The sequence below is a fragment of the Oreochromis aureus genome, linkage group 3, assembly GCF_013358895.1.
Source record: "Oreochromis aureus strain Israel breed Guangdong linkage group 3, ZZ_aureus, whole genome shotgun sequence".
Classification (NCBI taxonomy): domain Eukaryota; kingdom Metazoa; phylum Chordata; class Actinopteri; order Cichliformes; family Cichlidae; genus Oreochromis; species Oreochromis aureus.
The window spans coordinates 14,941,277-14,959,716 of NC_052944.1; the positions used below are offsets into that span (position 1 = coordinate 14,941,277).

The 18,440-nt window shown below is 41.1% G+C and overlaps 1 protein-coding gene across 3 annotated transcripts in view; it reads right to left on the reverse strand.

Annotated features, from left to right (window-relative positions):
- Window positions 1-16,591, reverse strand: part of plcb3 (phospholipase C, beta 3 (phosphatidylinositol-specific)) — a 54,648-nt gene extending 38,057 nt beyond the window's left edge. The window contains exon 1 of one of the 3 annotated variants that reach the window (XM_031736785.2): window positions 15,895-16,591. In XM_031736785.2, coding sequence (XP_031592645.1) covers window positions 15,895-15,993 — 99 coding nt within the window. In that variant the 5' untranslated portion in view covers window positions 15,994-16,591. Of the gene's footprint in view, window positions 1-2,234; window positions 2,475-15,894 lie in introns of those variants that run through there. The other 2 variants (XM_039609438.1, XM_039609439.1) reach the window with 2 other exon arrangements.
- Between the last annotated feature and the right edge of the window lie 1,849 nt (window positions 16,592-18,440).

The window sequence follows — 18,440 nt, forward strand, 5'->3', positions numbered from 1 at the left end:
ATTAATATTAATATGCTTGCAAGTAGCTTGCTAACTAACTAGACATAAGCTGATAAAATAAATAACTCAACTCATTGCGAAATTTGGTATTTTTGGCCATCTACAGCCAGTTTGTTGGAGTTTCAGCCAGCTACTCCATAAGATAAGGCAATCAGGCCCCACCGATATAGGATTTTAATATTGATACCAATACAGATATTTGGCGATTTCTTAAAGTGATACATAAGCTGAATTATTTTTGTCTATGATGGAGACAAAACAAATAGATCTGACTAACATTTGTTAAGTCTAGTTATTTATGAGACTTTACTAAAACCTTAAATCATCGCAGCCAAATGACTAAATTACTATTTTTAAATGAGTTTAAATGAGTTTATTTAAAAATATAAATGTACGTAAGTGCAAAAATTGTACTTGCATAGCAGAGTGTAGTATTTAGGTCAGTCTCAAATTGCTCTGTAGTATTTTTCATTAGTTTGTTTTTGAATTTTAATTTTAGTTTAGCTTTTATTAGCCTCCGTGCTATTTATAGTTGTTGTTTTTGTCATAAAGACTTTCTGAACGGGGATCGGAATGTGAACACTTGAGTCAAACAGTATCAAACATGTGCACTGATGCGTCCTCAGAATGACTAATCAGACTATATTGAAAAGACTGTAGTCTAAAATTAAAGGCATGTTATATATATTTTAGTTTGGGTTTTTTGTTTAACAGTTTTAATATAGTTTTAGTTCATTATAAAAAAACAAAAACAAAAAAAACGTAATGGTCTGAAAATAGAGAGAGGTATTTACCATTGATAATTTTAATAACAGTGATTAGGTAAAACATCTGAACTTGGGACTGCTTTCACACTTTAATCATTTACATATTTATTTACGAGGAAAATGCTGTAGAAAAAGTCATCGCACATTTCATGGACTAAGTACCTCATTTGCTTATTGTTGAACTGGGACAGATACGCTTTGCTAACACTTTTCAAGGAAAATCACGACCCATCTGTATAGTTGCAGAAGAGGCACGGACTCAACAGATGGGAAAAACCTAAATGCTCGCTACTGACTGAAAGTTTTTGTTGTTACCATCAAAATTATGGCCAACCTACAAAAATAATAAGACCCAGTTAGTATAAAACTCTACTTTGTTTAACTTTATGACATTGTGGATGGACAGAAAGACAAAGGAAAGGACACCGTGTGTTTATGTCACATGTTGCGCAACAGCTGTTTTCAAGCTGGAAACCACAAGCTTTGACCAGCATGAAGATCTCATTCATGTGCAGCATAATGATGGCACAGAAGCCTGAATCAACATATCATTAGCATCATCATTATGGAGTCGTACGCAAGATACGATGACCACATGCACAAACACAGGCACACAAACACAGAGCTTCTGGCTGCGTAATTACAGTCACACTCTGGTCCAACAGACAAACACATTGCCAAGACCGCCCGGGAAACAGGGATGTTGATTCAAATTGCTATTAAAGTGACAGACTCACAACACCAAAGCATCAACTTAACAATATACTTGTCATAATCGGATTATAAGAGAGAGAAGGACCTCCTGGTAACCACATAAAACTTTCTCACTATCAACTTAACAAAGGAAAGAAGGTTTATAATTTCCTTAATGTGTGGTGAAACAAATTATGCAGCTATTATATGAGTTCAACAAAGCTGAAACATTTTAGCGTAAACACAAAAATTAAGCGAACGGAAAAAAGCACTAAAAGGCTTCCACACAAAAACAGAGTGGGCTGAAAAAAATAAGTGATGGAGGCAACTGGCAAAGACAGGAAAACTTTATGGGACTCCATAAAGGACTGTAGTCCTTAAGTATACTCATGTATACTTAAAGTACACAATTTTTCTTTACATCTATAAAACAGTTATAAAACGGCTAACAATGCTAACAGTTTTCAGTTATATTTTATGTCCAAAAAAGAGAATAAATGTGCACCATATTAGTTTAGCGGTTCAATTTAAACCTATGAGGTATCCAAACAACACATATCTTGTGATATATTGTTATCTTTCACCATCTGTTACCTTTGGACAGAGCCTGGCTAAACGCATTTCCTGTTTTAGCTTTTATGCTAAGCAACAAATTTAGCGTCTCATGCTGGGCTTCTCGTGTTACCAACCCTAAGCAAAAATATTCCCAAACTCTTATAATGTTCCCTTACAGACTCCCTACAAAACATATATTACATTTTAAGCTGAACCTACCTTCATTTTAGGCTCCAAGGTTGGCTAACAGAAAGCGGGTTAGCAAGAGAGGTAAATAAAGGAAAAAGACAAAGGTTTAAGAACAAAAGGATAGAAGTAGGTGGATGGGAGCAAGAAAAAATGTTATAATAGAAAAAGAAACAAAATGTCAGGATAATTAGCTAAAGTTTTATGTAATGCTGTGTGTGAAATAAGCCTCATTATTGTAACTTGACCATGTATAATGTCGGCCATTTTATTGTTGCTATAGTGACTAGCAATGACTGAGTAGACAAGGGGGCGATTTTAGACCCATCATCAGGCCTTAATAAGCAGCAATATGTTCTTTTAAAAGTGAGCTGCGTTAGCTTAGTTAGCAAAAGGCAGCTATAACACAAAAAGAGAGTCTGAAGCTCCAGCCAGCTCTAAAGACACCAGGAGTTACTGCTTCGCTCTGAACAGAAACTCACTGACAGAATCATTTGAATGCAACTTCAAACGTGAAGTCAAATGTGCGCTTAATCACTGAACTTGTGACCTCTGCTTACTCACTGGTGCAAATGGAACGCTATACATCCCCAATTTCACGCTGTGATTACCATCTTAAGGCTGTGACCTGATGTCAGGGCCTCTTTTCAGCCGGCGATTGGTCGGAGCAAATGTCTTGCAGCAAAGCTTGCAAATCTCCAGCCATATAGCTTTTGTTTGTGTATCTTCTGTCTGCAAGGCTGGATTTTCAAGACAACAGAACTGAAGACACAAACTAAAAATTCACTTTGGAAAGTCAGATGTTCCTAGTGCTAAATGACAAACAAATACAACAAAAACCCAAAAATATTCAAACAAAAAAGCCAGTTTTAAAAGATTACACCAATTGTTGCCTTTAAATTAAAGGTTTTGCTAAACTAAGGATCTATTCAACCTCACCAACTAAAAATGATGATGGCAATAAGTGGAACAATATGACAGACCTGACAATGTTACCTCAACTTCATGCTCTACTATCCCTGCAAAGCAAGACTGGATATACAGCTAATCATTGCTGGCCTATGTTGTAATAAAACTGCACACATATTATTAGTTGAAGACAATAGAAAGGTTACTACTTAGTACACTGAAGTGACCCTGTTCCCAATGTATGCAACTCAGTATTAACAAACTCTATAGCATGACTACTGTCCACCATGAATATAATGAGCTGAGAAAACACATAACCAATATTGAATAACAGGCAATAATCCGTGAATATGATCAGGTCAGGTCATGTTTAGCAGAGACAAACAGAGACAGAATAATCAGGTTCACACATACACACTGTGTCTTAACTGCAAGCACACATTTTGTCATTGTGAATACAGTCATTATCAAGACCGTATGTTTGAGACTGATGAGTCATCTTCATAGTCAGTAAAAGCTGCAATATTATTATTCCTCTAATTGTTAAAAACAGTAATAAATTAGTAATATAGTAGTAGTAAAGTAGTAGTAATAAAGATCTTTTTAAGCCATGTAGGGGCTTAAGTGGTTTAGTCCACTGCCTGCTATCTGCAAATTATTCTATACATTATATTATACATGTCATATGTTAGTAGCTTCTGTGCAACCTTCAGGAACAACTTGAGAAATTTTTCTGGAATTGAATGAAAGACCTGCAGCTGAAAAATTAGCAGCAGCCTGATAATTAATGCACAATCGTTTCTAGAAAAACTTGATGCTGTATGCAATTCTGACAGGATTTTCTGATTAGGCTGAACCACCCCTTTTGCACCGAGAACCAGAGAGGGTGGGGAATATTTTAAACCATGCTGGAGACACCAGCGCAACAGGATGATGGAAAGCGGATTTCTTTGTTCACACGAAGAAAATTACAGGTGCTGCTAATTTACATGCATAAGTGAGAGATGTATAAAGAGACCATCTTTGGTTTAAGCTTGGTTCAGACTGTACTGAAATGGGACTAAATATGAGATTAACTCTGAACCTTACTCTGTTTTTTTTGTTGACTCCTTACCTTCTACTGACTGAATATATGCACGGTATCTGTGGAATCTAGTGGGGGCAGACACGCAAACACATGCACATGATCTTTAGATTCAGGTGACCAGAATTATAACAACATCACCGTCAAGCCTACATGCAATACTACAAGTACTGGCTGGAGGATGAACCCAAACACACCCACACACACACCAGTATTGGTCAAATATATTTGCATTTTAACGCCTGCTGGATTTTACATACCTGTTAGTTGCCTTTACAACTTGAAATACACACAGTTTCTTGTTTCTTTCACGGTTCATCCACTCTGACTCCACGTGAAGTCTGAAATATTTTCACTTAATTCTTTTGTTTAGTTGTTTTTTTCCCCCCCCTATCACTTAAAATCAAGCCTGCGTGCCAAACATTCTTTGGCCGTAGCTTCAAAAATGTTCGGATTTGATGCTTGGCTTGATATTTTTTAATCAGCGTACGCTGAATGTCTTTGGGTTTGCGATTGTTGGACAGATAAAGTCAGTTATTTGCAGGCTGCAGTTAGGAATTTGTAGACCAAAAGATTAACGGTAGTGACAACAATTTGTCATTTATGCCTTTATTCTTTATCTGAAGGTGTTTTTTCATTTTTACAACACAAAGGCAAAGGTATTTTCCACCTGACATTAAGTGTAAAGGTTACAAAACTAACCAGGAAATCATTAGCCGGACACACGGGCGTGCATACACAGACACCATGTTTACTGTAAACACCCTATGATGTGTTGGTGTGAGAGGGGGGTGGTGGGTCTATAATTGGACCTCACCCACTCCCTAATTAACCGCCATATGTAGGATCCCTCTGAAGTCTTATTTCCCTCTTTGCATTTTCATCGTCTCCGTGTCAATCGCTGCCTCGCTTTACTCGCTAAGCAACATTTAAAAACATCTCTTCCTCCTTAATTGATTAAAGACCGTGTCTCCTTCTCCAGACTGCCTCCAGATGCCCTGACCCACTGACAAACACCGTCATTACCTGACCATATAATGTCAAACACACACAGAGTGGAGGGACCACCCCTGGAGCTGATGTCTTACACGGACAAACTAATGAGCACCTCTTGAAAAATCACAATGTGTAACAGCTCAGATGTAGAAAGCCAAACACACGTTACACTGCCTTCACCACAAATTAATGTGAGTGTGTGTGTGTGTAATGGCAGTCAGGAGAAAGCCATTAGCTGGAAACTGATAAAAGTGGCTGCTCCGGCTGCACCTTTGGTCACTGCAACTCCGTGTGTGTGTTTTGTAATAGCTTACGGGAGTGGTGTGTGAAAGAGGGCCAGCGTGCACTCAGTGTGAGTGTGTTTCAGCAGCTGCTTTGGCAACATGGTAAAAGTTGATGACAGCGGCTAACCTTTGGACTCAAGACAGAGGAGAGCGAGGACGCAGAAGTGAAGCCAGAGATGTGAAAATATGCCACAGGATTGAGTATGGAAGGAATGAAATAAGCAGGTCTGCAAAGATTTATTTAGTGTAGGTGTAGATGGCGTCTGATGGGCATACACACATACTAGATCTAAACACATTTAGCACCTGAGGCTTATCTTGAAGTCTTTTTAATATTTTGGTTAATGCTACCTTCTTGCACACCCTCAGTACTTTTATGTGCACCGTTTTTCCTGTTGGCAGGTGCTGCACCATTTCATTTCCACTGGGTTCATTTAACTTTCATCTGATCGGGCTGTATAGGCAGCAATTGAACCACTAACCCTTCCGAAGACAGAGGCACATTCTGCATACTGAACAATACCCAAGTGTGCGCAGGTTTCACTCAGCTAAATAAAATGGCAAGATCCATTTTTGTGATTTCCCCCCCTACTGGAAATGTTAGATTGTAGCCTGTGTTAACAGCACTTTGGGCCGCAAATTACTGTAGACTACAACCGGTTGTTTTCTTCACCTGCCACACAGCCTCACTGAAACACAGGACTAGCACTCTGTGCGCAGATTAATGCTCACTAAAAGAGAAAATTGTTACATGTTTGAAAGGCACTTGTCTGATCAAAGTGCCCTTTGAGAGCGAGTAAAGACAAAAGTGTTTGTCGCCGTCGGGAACGACTACAGTCCAGTCTGTGGCACAAAAAAAACAAAAACAGAGCTATTCTCTGCAGAGAACTTGCTTTTAACGCAAGCACAAAGAATTAAGAGCAACACAAGAAAGCCAACTCCTGCGCTGAACAGATGACAGGCGTCTACATTCAGGGAGCTGATCGGACATGTGCCACAAGTACAAAAGCGGCTGAATAATCTGAATGTGGAACAATCACCAGATTTGCACGTCACGCTATTCAGATTAATGTGCATCAGAGCATAAACAGTTACACCCTCTGCAGTCTTCAATCAGCCAATGTCCATCTCTTTGAATCATCCCTATAACCTGATCCAATTTCAACACTCTGCTTGTCACAGTGATTTCTAACAGCGCTATACAGGCCAAGTGTATTACTATTCCTCGATGAAAACAGCCAAGAAACCTTGCTGCGCAGTAAAACAGTATCAACGTAGTGATGCTCAACTTTCCTGAAGACTCTCACATTGATTGGTCAGTTCATCTACAGGAAAGGAAACCTCTGATCAAAAAGCTGCCATAGTGGTGATACAAAGTTTTCACATTACAGTGGTTCTAGTACTTTATGTGCTTTATGAGATACAGGTCATCTAGGACCAAAAATGAATGTTGGACAATTGGATACTACATGACATCTGACCAGAATCAAAACTCACAAGACACAAGACAGAAAGAGGGAAATACAAGAGGAGGGCAAAGGGGAGACTCGTCTGAAAAGTAAGGAAGAGCTTAAGCAAAATACAGGAAGGAGATAGATGAATAGGAGGAGGAAGAAAGACGGCAATGGCAAATGGGCAAGAGATTACATACAAGATAAGAGACAGCAGAAAATGAAGGTAAAATTCGTAACAGAGTCAACGAGGAGAAGGAGACGAGATGAGATGCAGAGTTCAGATGGCAGTCCCAACACTTCACATGTGGCTGTGGTTGACCTTCCACCTTTCTCTCCCCTCTCCATCCGGCCCTTGTTTCTCACCACTCCGTCAGGATGTCAGCAGCATTTGTCGACATGGTGTCGGGCCCTTCCCGCGATTCTGCGCATCCGTTCCTCCACTTCTACTCTTTCGCTCCTGCCTTCACTCTAATCTCCCAAACATCTGTCTCATAACGGCAATTTGTGGCGCGCCGCTTCCGCGCATCAATCGAGAGCCAAACCAAGATATCCACTTTCTGAAAATACTGGCACACAGGAGCAATTGGCACAATAGTAAAGCTTATTGTGCTCTCCTATAAAAGGACAGGATGACTCTGCTCGTGAGAGAGATCGGTTTCTCTGGTCTGAAATGTGTTCATTTTAAACACGGCCTTTCACAAATATGTCATTGTGAAACCCCGCTTTGCATCTCCAGCATCGTCAGAATTCAGTGTTGAGACATGAACAGCAAAGGGTCCATTTGAAAACGGAAATGAAGCGTGGCTCAACAATATCTGATCTTGTTTTCAGAAAGCAAAGATCACCCTAGAATGCCGTGGCAGTTATTTCCTATCAGAGCTGCAGCGTGCGACTGGATAAGGTCAGGCTGAAAAGCAAAGCTATGCGAGTTACCGAGTTTACAAGAAGGTTCAGCTGATAACCGTTTTATTTTCGTATAACATGCTAATAGATTTCTTGCTTAATAGATTATGAGTAATGAGCAATTCAGGATACATTAAAAACTAAACTATAAAAACTTCTCTTATCCAAAGCAATGGATGCACACTGACTGGGACATTGAACAAGTGCAATTATTTAGGAAAATGATGGTTGTGTGTTGAAAAAGGGTGACTTTTCATTGGCTATAAGGTGAAATTCAAATAAGCCAAAGTGCAGACTATGTGCATTTCTCTTCATTTTTTAAGGTGAAAATACAACTCAGTACTACAAATAGACATCCCATCCCCCCAGTAAGCAACTGAATATCGTCTTGAAGGCAATACCCCCCCATCAGGAACTTCCAATATTGTCTCCATTTGTCACGATCAACCATACTAGCATTAGCATATAAGAACTTTGAGATTTTTTTTTTTTTTTTTTCATAGCAAACTGTTAGAGCAATTTTTCAGACATTTTTGAAAAAGCTTTCAGCCCTGATGTTTTGATACAACAGGTTCCAAGTGGTTAAAAACTACTCATGTGACATTTCTCACAATATTGTTTTACATGGGAGTTCTGCAAGGAAACGTTTTGGGTCAACTGCCTTTTTTTTCTGAAGTTTTTAAGTACTTAAAACCTAAGTAATTGTTTTATACGTTTTTGATGCAGTGACTTTTTCCTTCTAAAACACACCCTGTTCTTTAGACCTTTAGCAACACAAGTGTTAGAACTCTAATCCCTTGAAAATTATGAACAAAACTTTAAGAAGACACTCAAAAAATATATATATAGATGCAACAAATTCCTACTGCCTCCCATTTTGGTGTCTGACCACAAAAGAACTCACTAAACCACTACAGGAGCGAGATTACACCGAGCTCACCTTCCTTCCTCCTCTCTGCCTCTGCTGACTTACTGTAACATGTCTTGGCATGCTACCACCACCTGCACTACAGTGAAATAGTTTGATGCAATAACCCAAATATGAATCAACCCCATAAGCAGTTTTCAGGCATGAGCTCCAGGGGAGGGGTGAGACTCGGGTTTGGATGGTGTCCATAGCTGCCCATTTTTCACATGTAGAGCACAACAGAAGACATTCTCACTCCAGGAAATGATATGTAGGGTAGGGCATGCTGGGGGGCAGGACACATGATGCTGTCTTGGTTGCTGTGAAATCTCTGAATGATTAGCTGCTCTATCCTCACATGTGCAACTGGACATCATCCAGACTTTGTACTATAGGTAGCTGGCAGCTTGAAGAGCAGTCCTTCAAAATGCATCAAAAGTCTGTATTCACACATGCAATCTCTGTTGGGCAATCTCTAAAAAAAACCTCAGGAGGGCCACAGTGCATGGATGATCACAGCTATATAAAAACAGCTCTGTAGAGCTAATGGAGGCCAAAAACTTTAAAGTGGTCCTGTTATATTATTCTTTTATTTTGTCATGTATAGACTAATCAACAGAAGAACCACATTTTATATCATAAAATGTCGTTTTTTAATCCATTTCTTTGTACATCATTTTAATCTCTTGGAAAATCCAGTTGATTGTTTGATCGGTTGATTGGTTTTAGTCAGTGGTAAGATTCATGATTTGATTATCAAATAAAAATGCACTCGACTGCATTTTCAAGCCAGTGGTGTCAGAGCACAAAAAACAGCACAAGTGCAACATTGGCATGAGTGCCACCGTGCTTCATCCTGGATGCTGCCGCGCATGTTTGAGCTGTTGATGTTGTCTTGGACATCCATGAGAGCGTCATGTCTGATCTGATAGTTCTCTGTGAATATCTGATGGGACAGAGGCAATGAGATGAGGTGCTCCAGCATGTACACCCCACACTATGCCCGTTTCACCAGCACAACGATCAGGAGTTTATCCAGATGACTGCTTAGCCAGCATTTAGTCTCAGTAGGTTTTCTGTTGAACACGCCAGAACATGCTGGGTCATAACCAAGTTTTAGGCCGCACTTATCCAGGAATGGAGAGCAATGCTTCAACAACAGATCCAGACAGTTTTGCAGTCCACGTGCTATCGTCACATGCATAAAAGCCCATGCCTCACATTAAACTTATAGTGTTGGTCTATAAAATCTATTTAAAACACAAAATACAGTTTTCTTTTGACTAGCACGTGTACTGTTGCCATGGTGGGTGCTTATATTAAGCACTCAAAGGGGGAGGAAGCTACAATGGCTTGTTTCAGACAAAAGACCATATGAGGGGACTGCACCAAGGTTGGGTATGGGATGTATAAGGATCAGTGTTAAATTCTTTGCATAGTTTTGCACCTTTTGCACGAGTACAAAAACTTTTATTTCGTCAACAAATAAAAATGAAAACATTCCAGAGAGACGAGATCCAATCTCTCACCAGTAAACCTTTACACTTTACATTTTAGTCAGATGAATCGACTTTAGATCAAGTTTTAGTTGAGTAAAAGTACAATTTAAACGGTTAAATTGTGACTTAAACACAATAACGTTACAGTCAAAAGACTATGACTTAAAAAAAATAAAATTATAGTCGGAATTAACACGGATAAGCATTATTTTAAACAATGAATCATGCAAAGCTACTCTGAGAGAGTTCAGGAATGAAAATATGGAGATGGAAATGAACATATTAAGTCCCGTTAAGCTGAGGATATCAAATGCTGGATGGCCAAAACGATCTTCTAGTTTTTATGAGGGTAAGATACAGGTTATTATAATCAAACCCACGCCATTTTCAGTTGATTTTCTAAACTAAGCACTAAACAGCCTGCAGATATGAGGGAGGTATTGAGCTCTTGGCAAGTAAGCAAATAAGAATATTTCCAGAATTCAAACTATTGCTTTAACAACCTGAACGGGAATGGGGTATTATAACTGAGCAGACCACGGAGTCATTAAAAATTAAACAGACTGACAATCATCCAAATATCAAATTTGGCTTTTGATATGATGTTTAACTTTCATGCCTTTATCCAAAGCACACAGAAGTGTACTTCAAACTAGATTAGAGTAATGGCAACCGCAGAAAGAAACGCCTAGATGGAATTTCTGAATTGTGAACAAGTGCTGGCTGTCAGTTTGGTTTGCCAGCACGGTCCTGATAAACACAGAGGACAACAGCAGCTTTAGGTTTCTTCAGCTGTCACCAAGATTATAGTTCTGCGCCCCTATAAGTGAACTGCTGTGCAGTATTTAAAGTCTGACAAAATAATCCCAACCAGATTGTGGGAAATGAGCCCAAAAAGCAAGCATTTTATGGTCCAGCGTGCTTCGCTCAACTTACAGGTTTTGGCTCCATTTCAAAACCCTGTAATCCCAAAATGATGCCAGGTTCCCAAACCTCTGTACAATTAATGAGCAACTTGTGATTCCATGGGACTTTGTTTACAAGCCCAAGTCTGCTTGTAATTATGCAACGTGAATATAAACAAGTCAAGTCCACAAATTTCGGAAAAAGTCTACTTGGCCTATTCATTTTGGTAATGACCAAAGCGAACATGGAAGCCTGTGCTCTCAAAACAAGACAGAAAAAGAGAAAAATCAATTGAATGAAACGTGCAAACACTCTGCATAAGAGGCAAATGTTAATGCTGTTAAAGCTATTTCTTTTTTTTAAATGGACCCTTAAGATTCATATCAGGACACCCTACAGCACACTGACAGCGATCCAAGCAACTCTGTGGACAAACTGTCTGTCTCTGTTTGTTTAATTGGCTGTTTAGGAGGAATTTTAACCAAATTCCAGTTGGAATTTGTCTAAATTGAATTGTGGCCAGGCTGCAGAGGGCAGAGCAGCTGCAATGGTACAGTCAACAGACGGACCAAGGGAGAGTGAAGGAAAATGGTTTGGCTCTGGAGCCTTTACAACAAGCTCAAACAGGAAGTCATTCAGTGCGAAACGCACACCCATGACAAAACAACCACGCGTGCACACAGACCACGTGTGCTTGTGTGTGTGTGCGGACGAGCCCGATCGCAGACGAAAGAGGGTCAGTTTGGAACACATTCCTTCCTCCCCCGAGCATGAGTCAGTATTTTTTTTGTGTGTGTGTGTGTGTGTGTGTGTGTGTGTGTGTGTGTGTGTGTGTGTGTGTGTGTGTGTGTGTGTGTGTGTGTGTGTGTGTGTGTGTGTGTGTGTGTGTCATTTGATGTGCCTACAGCAGACTTCCTAAAGGCCATTCAGAAACAGAGGTTTTGTTATGAGAGCAAAAGAAATCTAAAAACAATCAAAGTGGAAGAGAGCGGCAGCTGAATGAGTGACGTGTGTGAAATACAAGAGACGTGAATTAACGGAGGAAAGAAAGAGAGAGAGGCTGAAGCTTGAAGGGATGGTGAGGGAAGAACAGAGGATAAAAATCGGAGACATGTTGGGGAGGGACAAAGTAATGAGGAAGAGAGGAAAAGAGGGGAGGTCGAATGAGGGGTTTTCATATAAACAAACTGCACCGCCCTCAGGCACTTTCTGTATATGTGTGTGTTTCCTAATGCTCATCTCAGTTTGCTAAGTACTTAAAGGAATACACCAAGTTTGTGACACAGCTGGCTTAAAACTTTGGCGAACATCGCTCTGAGATGAGAAAAATCACATTCAATATTCTTAAATATCACAGTTAATAAATGACAAGCAACCACAAATAGTTACAAAACTACTGCCTTGCTATTATTTTGGATTTTTTTTTTAAAAATTCTGTACAAAAAGAGCCAGACTGAGTCACGCTCAATTTAAAGCAGATAACTTCCAGTTTAAACACACCTCTGAGGCTTTAAATCTGGAAAATTGCATCGTTCTGTCCTTTAAATGAAAATGTTTTTGTGCTGGAAAAGCAAAAAAAAAAAAAAACCCTTTTAAATCAAACGCAATCAAATCAAAGTGGGAACTTTAGCCGCACGCCTACATTTTCTTGCCTCCAATCATAAACTTTGAAATATATTAATTATCTGACTGAAATGATTTTTATATTAGTACAAACAGGATCTCTCCACTGTTTGTTGGGTGGGTCATTTTTGCCTGATTAAATGTTCAAAGATGGTGTGACAAAAGACTTTAAAGCCTTTTTTGCTATTTCCCAGTAAAGATGAGGGCGGCTCGTTGTGCAAAAACAAAACATAACAAAAGAAAAAAAGAAGGGAAATAATTCAACAAAAATACTGATATTTCAAACATTAATTGAAATATCAGTCGGTGGATTTCTTCATTTTTTTAAAAAGTGTAATCACAGGAAAACTTTGGGGCAACTGTGCCCCGAAGACCTTACTAATCGGAAGGTCAGCGGTTCAGTTCCCGGCTCCTCCAGCGTCTGCATGTTGAAGTGTCCCGGGGCAAGTTAATGAACCTCAAATTGCCCCATTGAATCCTTCAGAGTGTGTGTGTGTTAGGAAGTACTTAAAGGCATAGAGTACAGCGCAGTGTGAATGGGGGAATGTGGCTTGTAGTAAAAAGTGCTTTGAGCGGTCAGTCAGTGCAGGATTCTGCAGACCTCAGCTGGGCTGCCATGTTCTTTTTAGAGAGAATAAGCTTTCTCCTGGCAACCCTTCCAAACAAAACACACTTGTTCAGTCTTTTTCTAATTGTACTCTCGTGAACTTTGAACATTTGTAATGCTAACTGAGGCCTGTAGACTCTGAGATGTAACAGTCTGACCTTGGGGTGAATTTGCTGGGACGAAGTCTCCTGGGAAGACTGTGTTACCCTTAACGCACACCTAGATGCTCCAGATCACTAAACTGCCAAAGCATCTGCTTTTATTCAAATGATTAATCAAGTCGTGTGAAAACTTTCCTTTTCACATGACTGTAAATACCACAGTGGATAAATACAACTCATCTTATTTTACGTCTGGGACAAATAAAGGCATCAATTTGGAGAGAACTGAAAGAAAATGAATGCCAACTAACGGCTTTAAACCTGGTAACCTTCGTTTTTCCAGCTGTTTATTCTCTAAAACATTAGCAAACGGGCGCGTGCGTTATCTGTCCACTCAAGATGCCCATTTTGTCCCACTCATATACCAACGATATCCAACGTAAAATAACGGGCAGCTTCAAATCCTGGCATCGTAAAGCTGAAACCAGATAGTGTTTATATGTTGATTTTGGTGAAATAACTTGCTATAAAACAGCTGTTTGCTTTAGCCCTATATTGATATGAGAGGAAGGTGCAGCAGCACAAAACACACACTAACTCTTCGTGTTGTGTTAGAGAAGGAACGGAAATCAAAGGGAGTAAGTTCAACAGCAGTTTGTCAGCCTTGAAGTTATTGTTGAAAGAATGCGGAGCTGAAAATATGCACAAAAAATACCAAACTTTTACTTGCTTTAACACGGCATTTATCGTGCAGTGTGGAAAGGGAGGAAACTGAGATGCTCGTTGACTCGCTGCTGGCTAATTAGAAGCATCTTTGTCACTCACAGTCTGACTGTGTGAAAGAAGCCGACCCGTGTTCCTGAATAAAAGCACCGAGTCCCTCGCTTTCTTTAAATATTAATTCAGTCTGTTTCCTGTCTAAGAACCTTTCTGGATTGGATAGCTTTGTTTGAGAGACACGAACACCGACTAGCCGGAGGCTTTAATCTCCAAACTCTCAACAGTCTCACTTCACGATGCCGATTTGAATCCTCAGAGCAAATGTGCAGAGCGTTCCTCTGCATGTTTTAGTAGCAACAGGCCCTCTTGCGTCGTCGTAACTCACTTGTTGACAGCGGAGGGAAAAAAACGGCAAACAGAGAGGAGCGAGAGACAGACAAGGGCACGCACATATTTTTAAGTGTTCACACACTTAATGAGCGGCATAACCATTTCCTGGGAATTCCCTTTGAGAGACAGAGAAACAGAAAGTTAGTGTGTGAGAGAAGGAAAGGAAATCAAAGGGAGTTCAATGCGTTGCGTGACGAGACCCTTTCCGCGAAGGCCTGAAACATACACACACCATTTTATTGTGATGACATGTCGGGCTGTGTTTCTTATAAGTTGTCTTAGTTTCAAACACTCTTGTGGTTCTTCTTTTCCCCCCCTGTTAAATTGCACTTGGCTGAAAGTTTCTCTGCGTCTTGTGTGTCAACACAACTACACCATGTCTGCAAAGTGCTGCTATGATAACGGCTTTATTGGAGCTACACACCTGCCCAGCAGCGAGATTGTTGATGACCCGCACCGCACATGGATAAACACACTGTGGTGTACACAGTGCGAGCAGCTGTAATATAAATCCAACACACAGGGCTTGCAGACTGAGCCCTTCAGTCAGCCACTCCGTTAATCATTGATGGACGCCCAGACACATGGACACCCCCCCCCCACACACACACACACACACACACACACACACAGGTCAGTGACACAGGTTGGTGTGTGTTTAGGTTTCCCTGTACACACTTCAGAAACAAGCAGAAACCAGCAGAAGAGGGGAGAATTCATCACAGAAAGAAAGAAACAAAAACAACATTGATTCCAAATAGATGTAAGTCCTGCAGAGACAGGTGCCTTCTTCCTTGATCCCCTGGGAAAAGGAAGGAAGGTGGTACAGAGGTGGGAAGGAAGAGGAGGGAGGGGGTGTGTATGTGTGTGTGTGTGTGTGTGTGAGAGAGAGAGAGAGGGAGAAAAGTCTGAGCTGAACCGGAGCCCAGGGGGAAACCGGCTTGACAAGAATTCAGCACAACACTCACATTCAAGCACAAATGCCTGCTGGCGACTACATGGGGAACTTTTTTTTTGGCCGGAGTATCTGATTAACGCACACATTTGCAAATAAAGTGCACACACACCTGTAAATACATTATTACATCTGTGTCTACATCTCAGCCACACACACGCGCACGCACAGGCACGCACGACAGCGGGCCTACTGTCAAAACTGTCATGTTGTCCCTTCTCGTGTCTTTTTAGTCAAAGCGTGCCGCATCAGGACGGCCGATCACACTCGTGTCGCTTCAAGGTCTTTCGCAAACATAAATAGGACACTATTATGCGTTTGCTCTGAAGGAAACTTTCAGACATTTCATTCTCACCTCGTCCCACTTGACGAATTTGCCGCCCTTCTTTAGCGCTTCGTGGACGTCCACGGGTTTCAGCTGCAGCGCGTGGACTCCCGGCTTGGCCCCGGCCATGACGAGGGACTCCCAGCCCGGGTGCCAACGCCTAAACCCCGGCTACGGCGACCTGGAACTCCTCGGAAGGAACAGAAGGCTCTTCCTTCCTGCACTTCCAGCCCCAGAGCTTCTTTTACTTTTCTTCTTCTTCTTCTTCTTTTTTCCGGGGAGAGGGTTAATTGAAACACCGAGCGAGCGAGGAAGGGAGGGAGGGAGGTTCTTAAAAGTCAGGCACTGTCCTTAAAAGTTAGCGAGCCTCCCCGAGAGTTTGAAGAACATGAGGAGTAAAATCCAGACAGAAAGACAGGACTCGGGTTGTTTCAGTGCGCACCGCCGCCGCCGCTGTGTCTTGTCCGCGTCCACGCAAAGCGGTGACGCGCCTATAATTCCACTTTTTTTTAATTTATAAGCTTTGATTCATATATTTGTTTATTTGTGCAGAATCCTTTAATCACGCACTTGAGCCCTTGGAGAGATCCTTTCCTTCCTTCCTTCCTTCCATCTGGTCGACCCCTCTCTCCTCTCCCTCTCGTTCCACTACCAACTTTCTCTGCTTCCTCTCTCTCTCCCTTGTCGCCTCCGACGCGTTTTTTTTTCTTCTTCTCTCCTCCTCCTCTCCTCCCTGCATGTTTTCTGTAGGGAAAAAAAGAGGATTTTTGAGAGGAGAGCGGGACGGCGTCAGATAGCGCTGAGTGAATGAGAATGGGGGGGGTGTAGTAAAATGGGTGTGTTTTAATTCAGTTCCTCTGCCTGCTTGCCTGCTTCTCTGTAAAGCATGCATGCAACAAAAGCTCAGAGAACACGGTCCAGCATATCCTGTATATGCATGATTGTTGCTGTTCCATGATTCTGCATCTCCAGATCTCCTCAACTCCATTCAGACAGCTCCAATCATTCCTAACTCTGCTTCCATTACACTGGGAGACCTGGAAGTATCATATTTAAAAGATAATGATCATGTTTTAGACAGCTTGGTCCCTTATTTGAAGTAAAGCTACAAACTTCCCATCGTGCAAATTCAAACTGTCTTCTATTAAAGTTATGCTTTTCCCTACATTTACCTCTAAGTTCATATAAAACATGGCCAAGGTCATGGTAAGGTCATCTCAGGCTCTTGCTTTGAGCAAAGAAGCTCCGCCCAGCTAATATTCAAAGTTTCTTCTTGCTAGGGTAAACCAATCAGAACCCCCAAACCAACCAGAGGCAGATGACCGCCCCTCCCTGAGTCTGGTTTTGCCAGAGGTTTCTCCTTGTTAAAAGGAAGTTTTTCCTTCCCACTGTTGCCAAGTACTTGTTCATAGGGGGTCATTTGGGAGTTTCTCTGTATTACTGTAGGGAACGTCTGTTTAGCACTTTGGCTGGCACCCCATGTCTTTTAAATGTGCTATACAAATAAAGTTGACTTGATTTGACAGTATTGTTAGTGTTTAATGCTGAGCGGAGGACCACACCTATGGCCAATTTAGAATCACCAATTAAAATAGCATGCATGTCTTCAGAGTGTGAGACCGGAGTGATCCGGAAACTTCCCACACAGAAACACGCTACCCAACCAGCAGCCCAGAATCTTCTGCTATTCTTTAAAAATCCTCCAAATAAAACAACATAAAGGGAAAATAAATCCCTCTTGTTTTAACAGAAACCGTGCCTAAAGAGAGGACACAAACATTTTCTCTTTTGAGCAAAGACACAAGAGTGAGGCACGAGGCAAGGAGATCTGGGTACTGACGTAAGAGGAATAAAATATTGTGTAAGGCCGTTTTTCATTAAATATCACAGGCACACGTAGGTCCCCCATGAAAATATTAGAGACGTTTCCTGTAGTTCACTGCAGGGTGCAAAAGCAATCACCGAGTTCTTTTCATTCTGAATTACTCTCGCCTTCGAGTGCTTTAAGTCTGCTTCTTTGTTGACACTGATAGATTGCCTGCACAGTCAGCAGTGTTATTAAAAAACAGTATCACTGTTATTGGAAATGCATAGTAATCAGCTTAAGAGGTGATTTTGGAGCAGTAAGTGGTCCTGTAACTCAGGAAGTTAGAATGCGCGATTAAGGACGGGCTCAAGATAACAAATCTGCGTTACACAAACAGGAAATAAATTCGAGGACTGGCAGGTGAGGTAACTGAAGATCTTTTTCCCCTCCCCTCCTCCAGATCAGTGGCAGCATATCATGTTTAAAGAAGCATGAGAGCAACTGAGGTGGCACAGTTAGAGCACCGGCCTGTCCAAATCCTGCTGCCAAGCAACGTTTCAAGTTGGACTCCTCGTAAAAGAAAGAGTGCTCCAGAGCAACTGATGTTTTTTAATGGCAACTATTGATACTTTCAACTCCTCTAACTACGCTGGGCAAGAATGTGAGATATGCTGCAGCTTGCTGACCGACAGCAATTGAGTCTTGTGTGTGCATTTCCTTGAGGCACACTTTCTGTACAGCATCTGGCATGACATCGCACAAACACAGG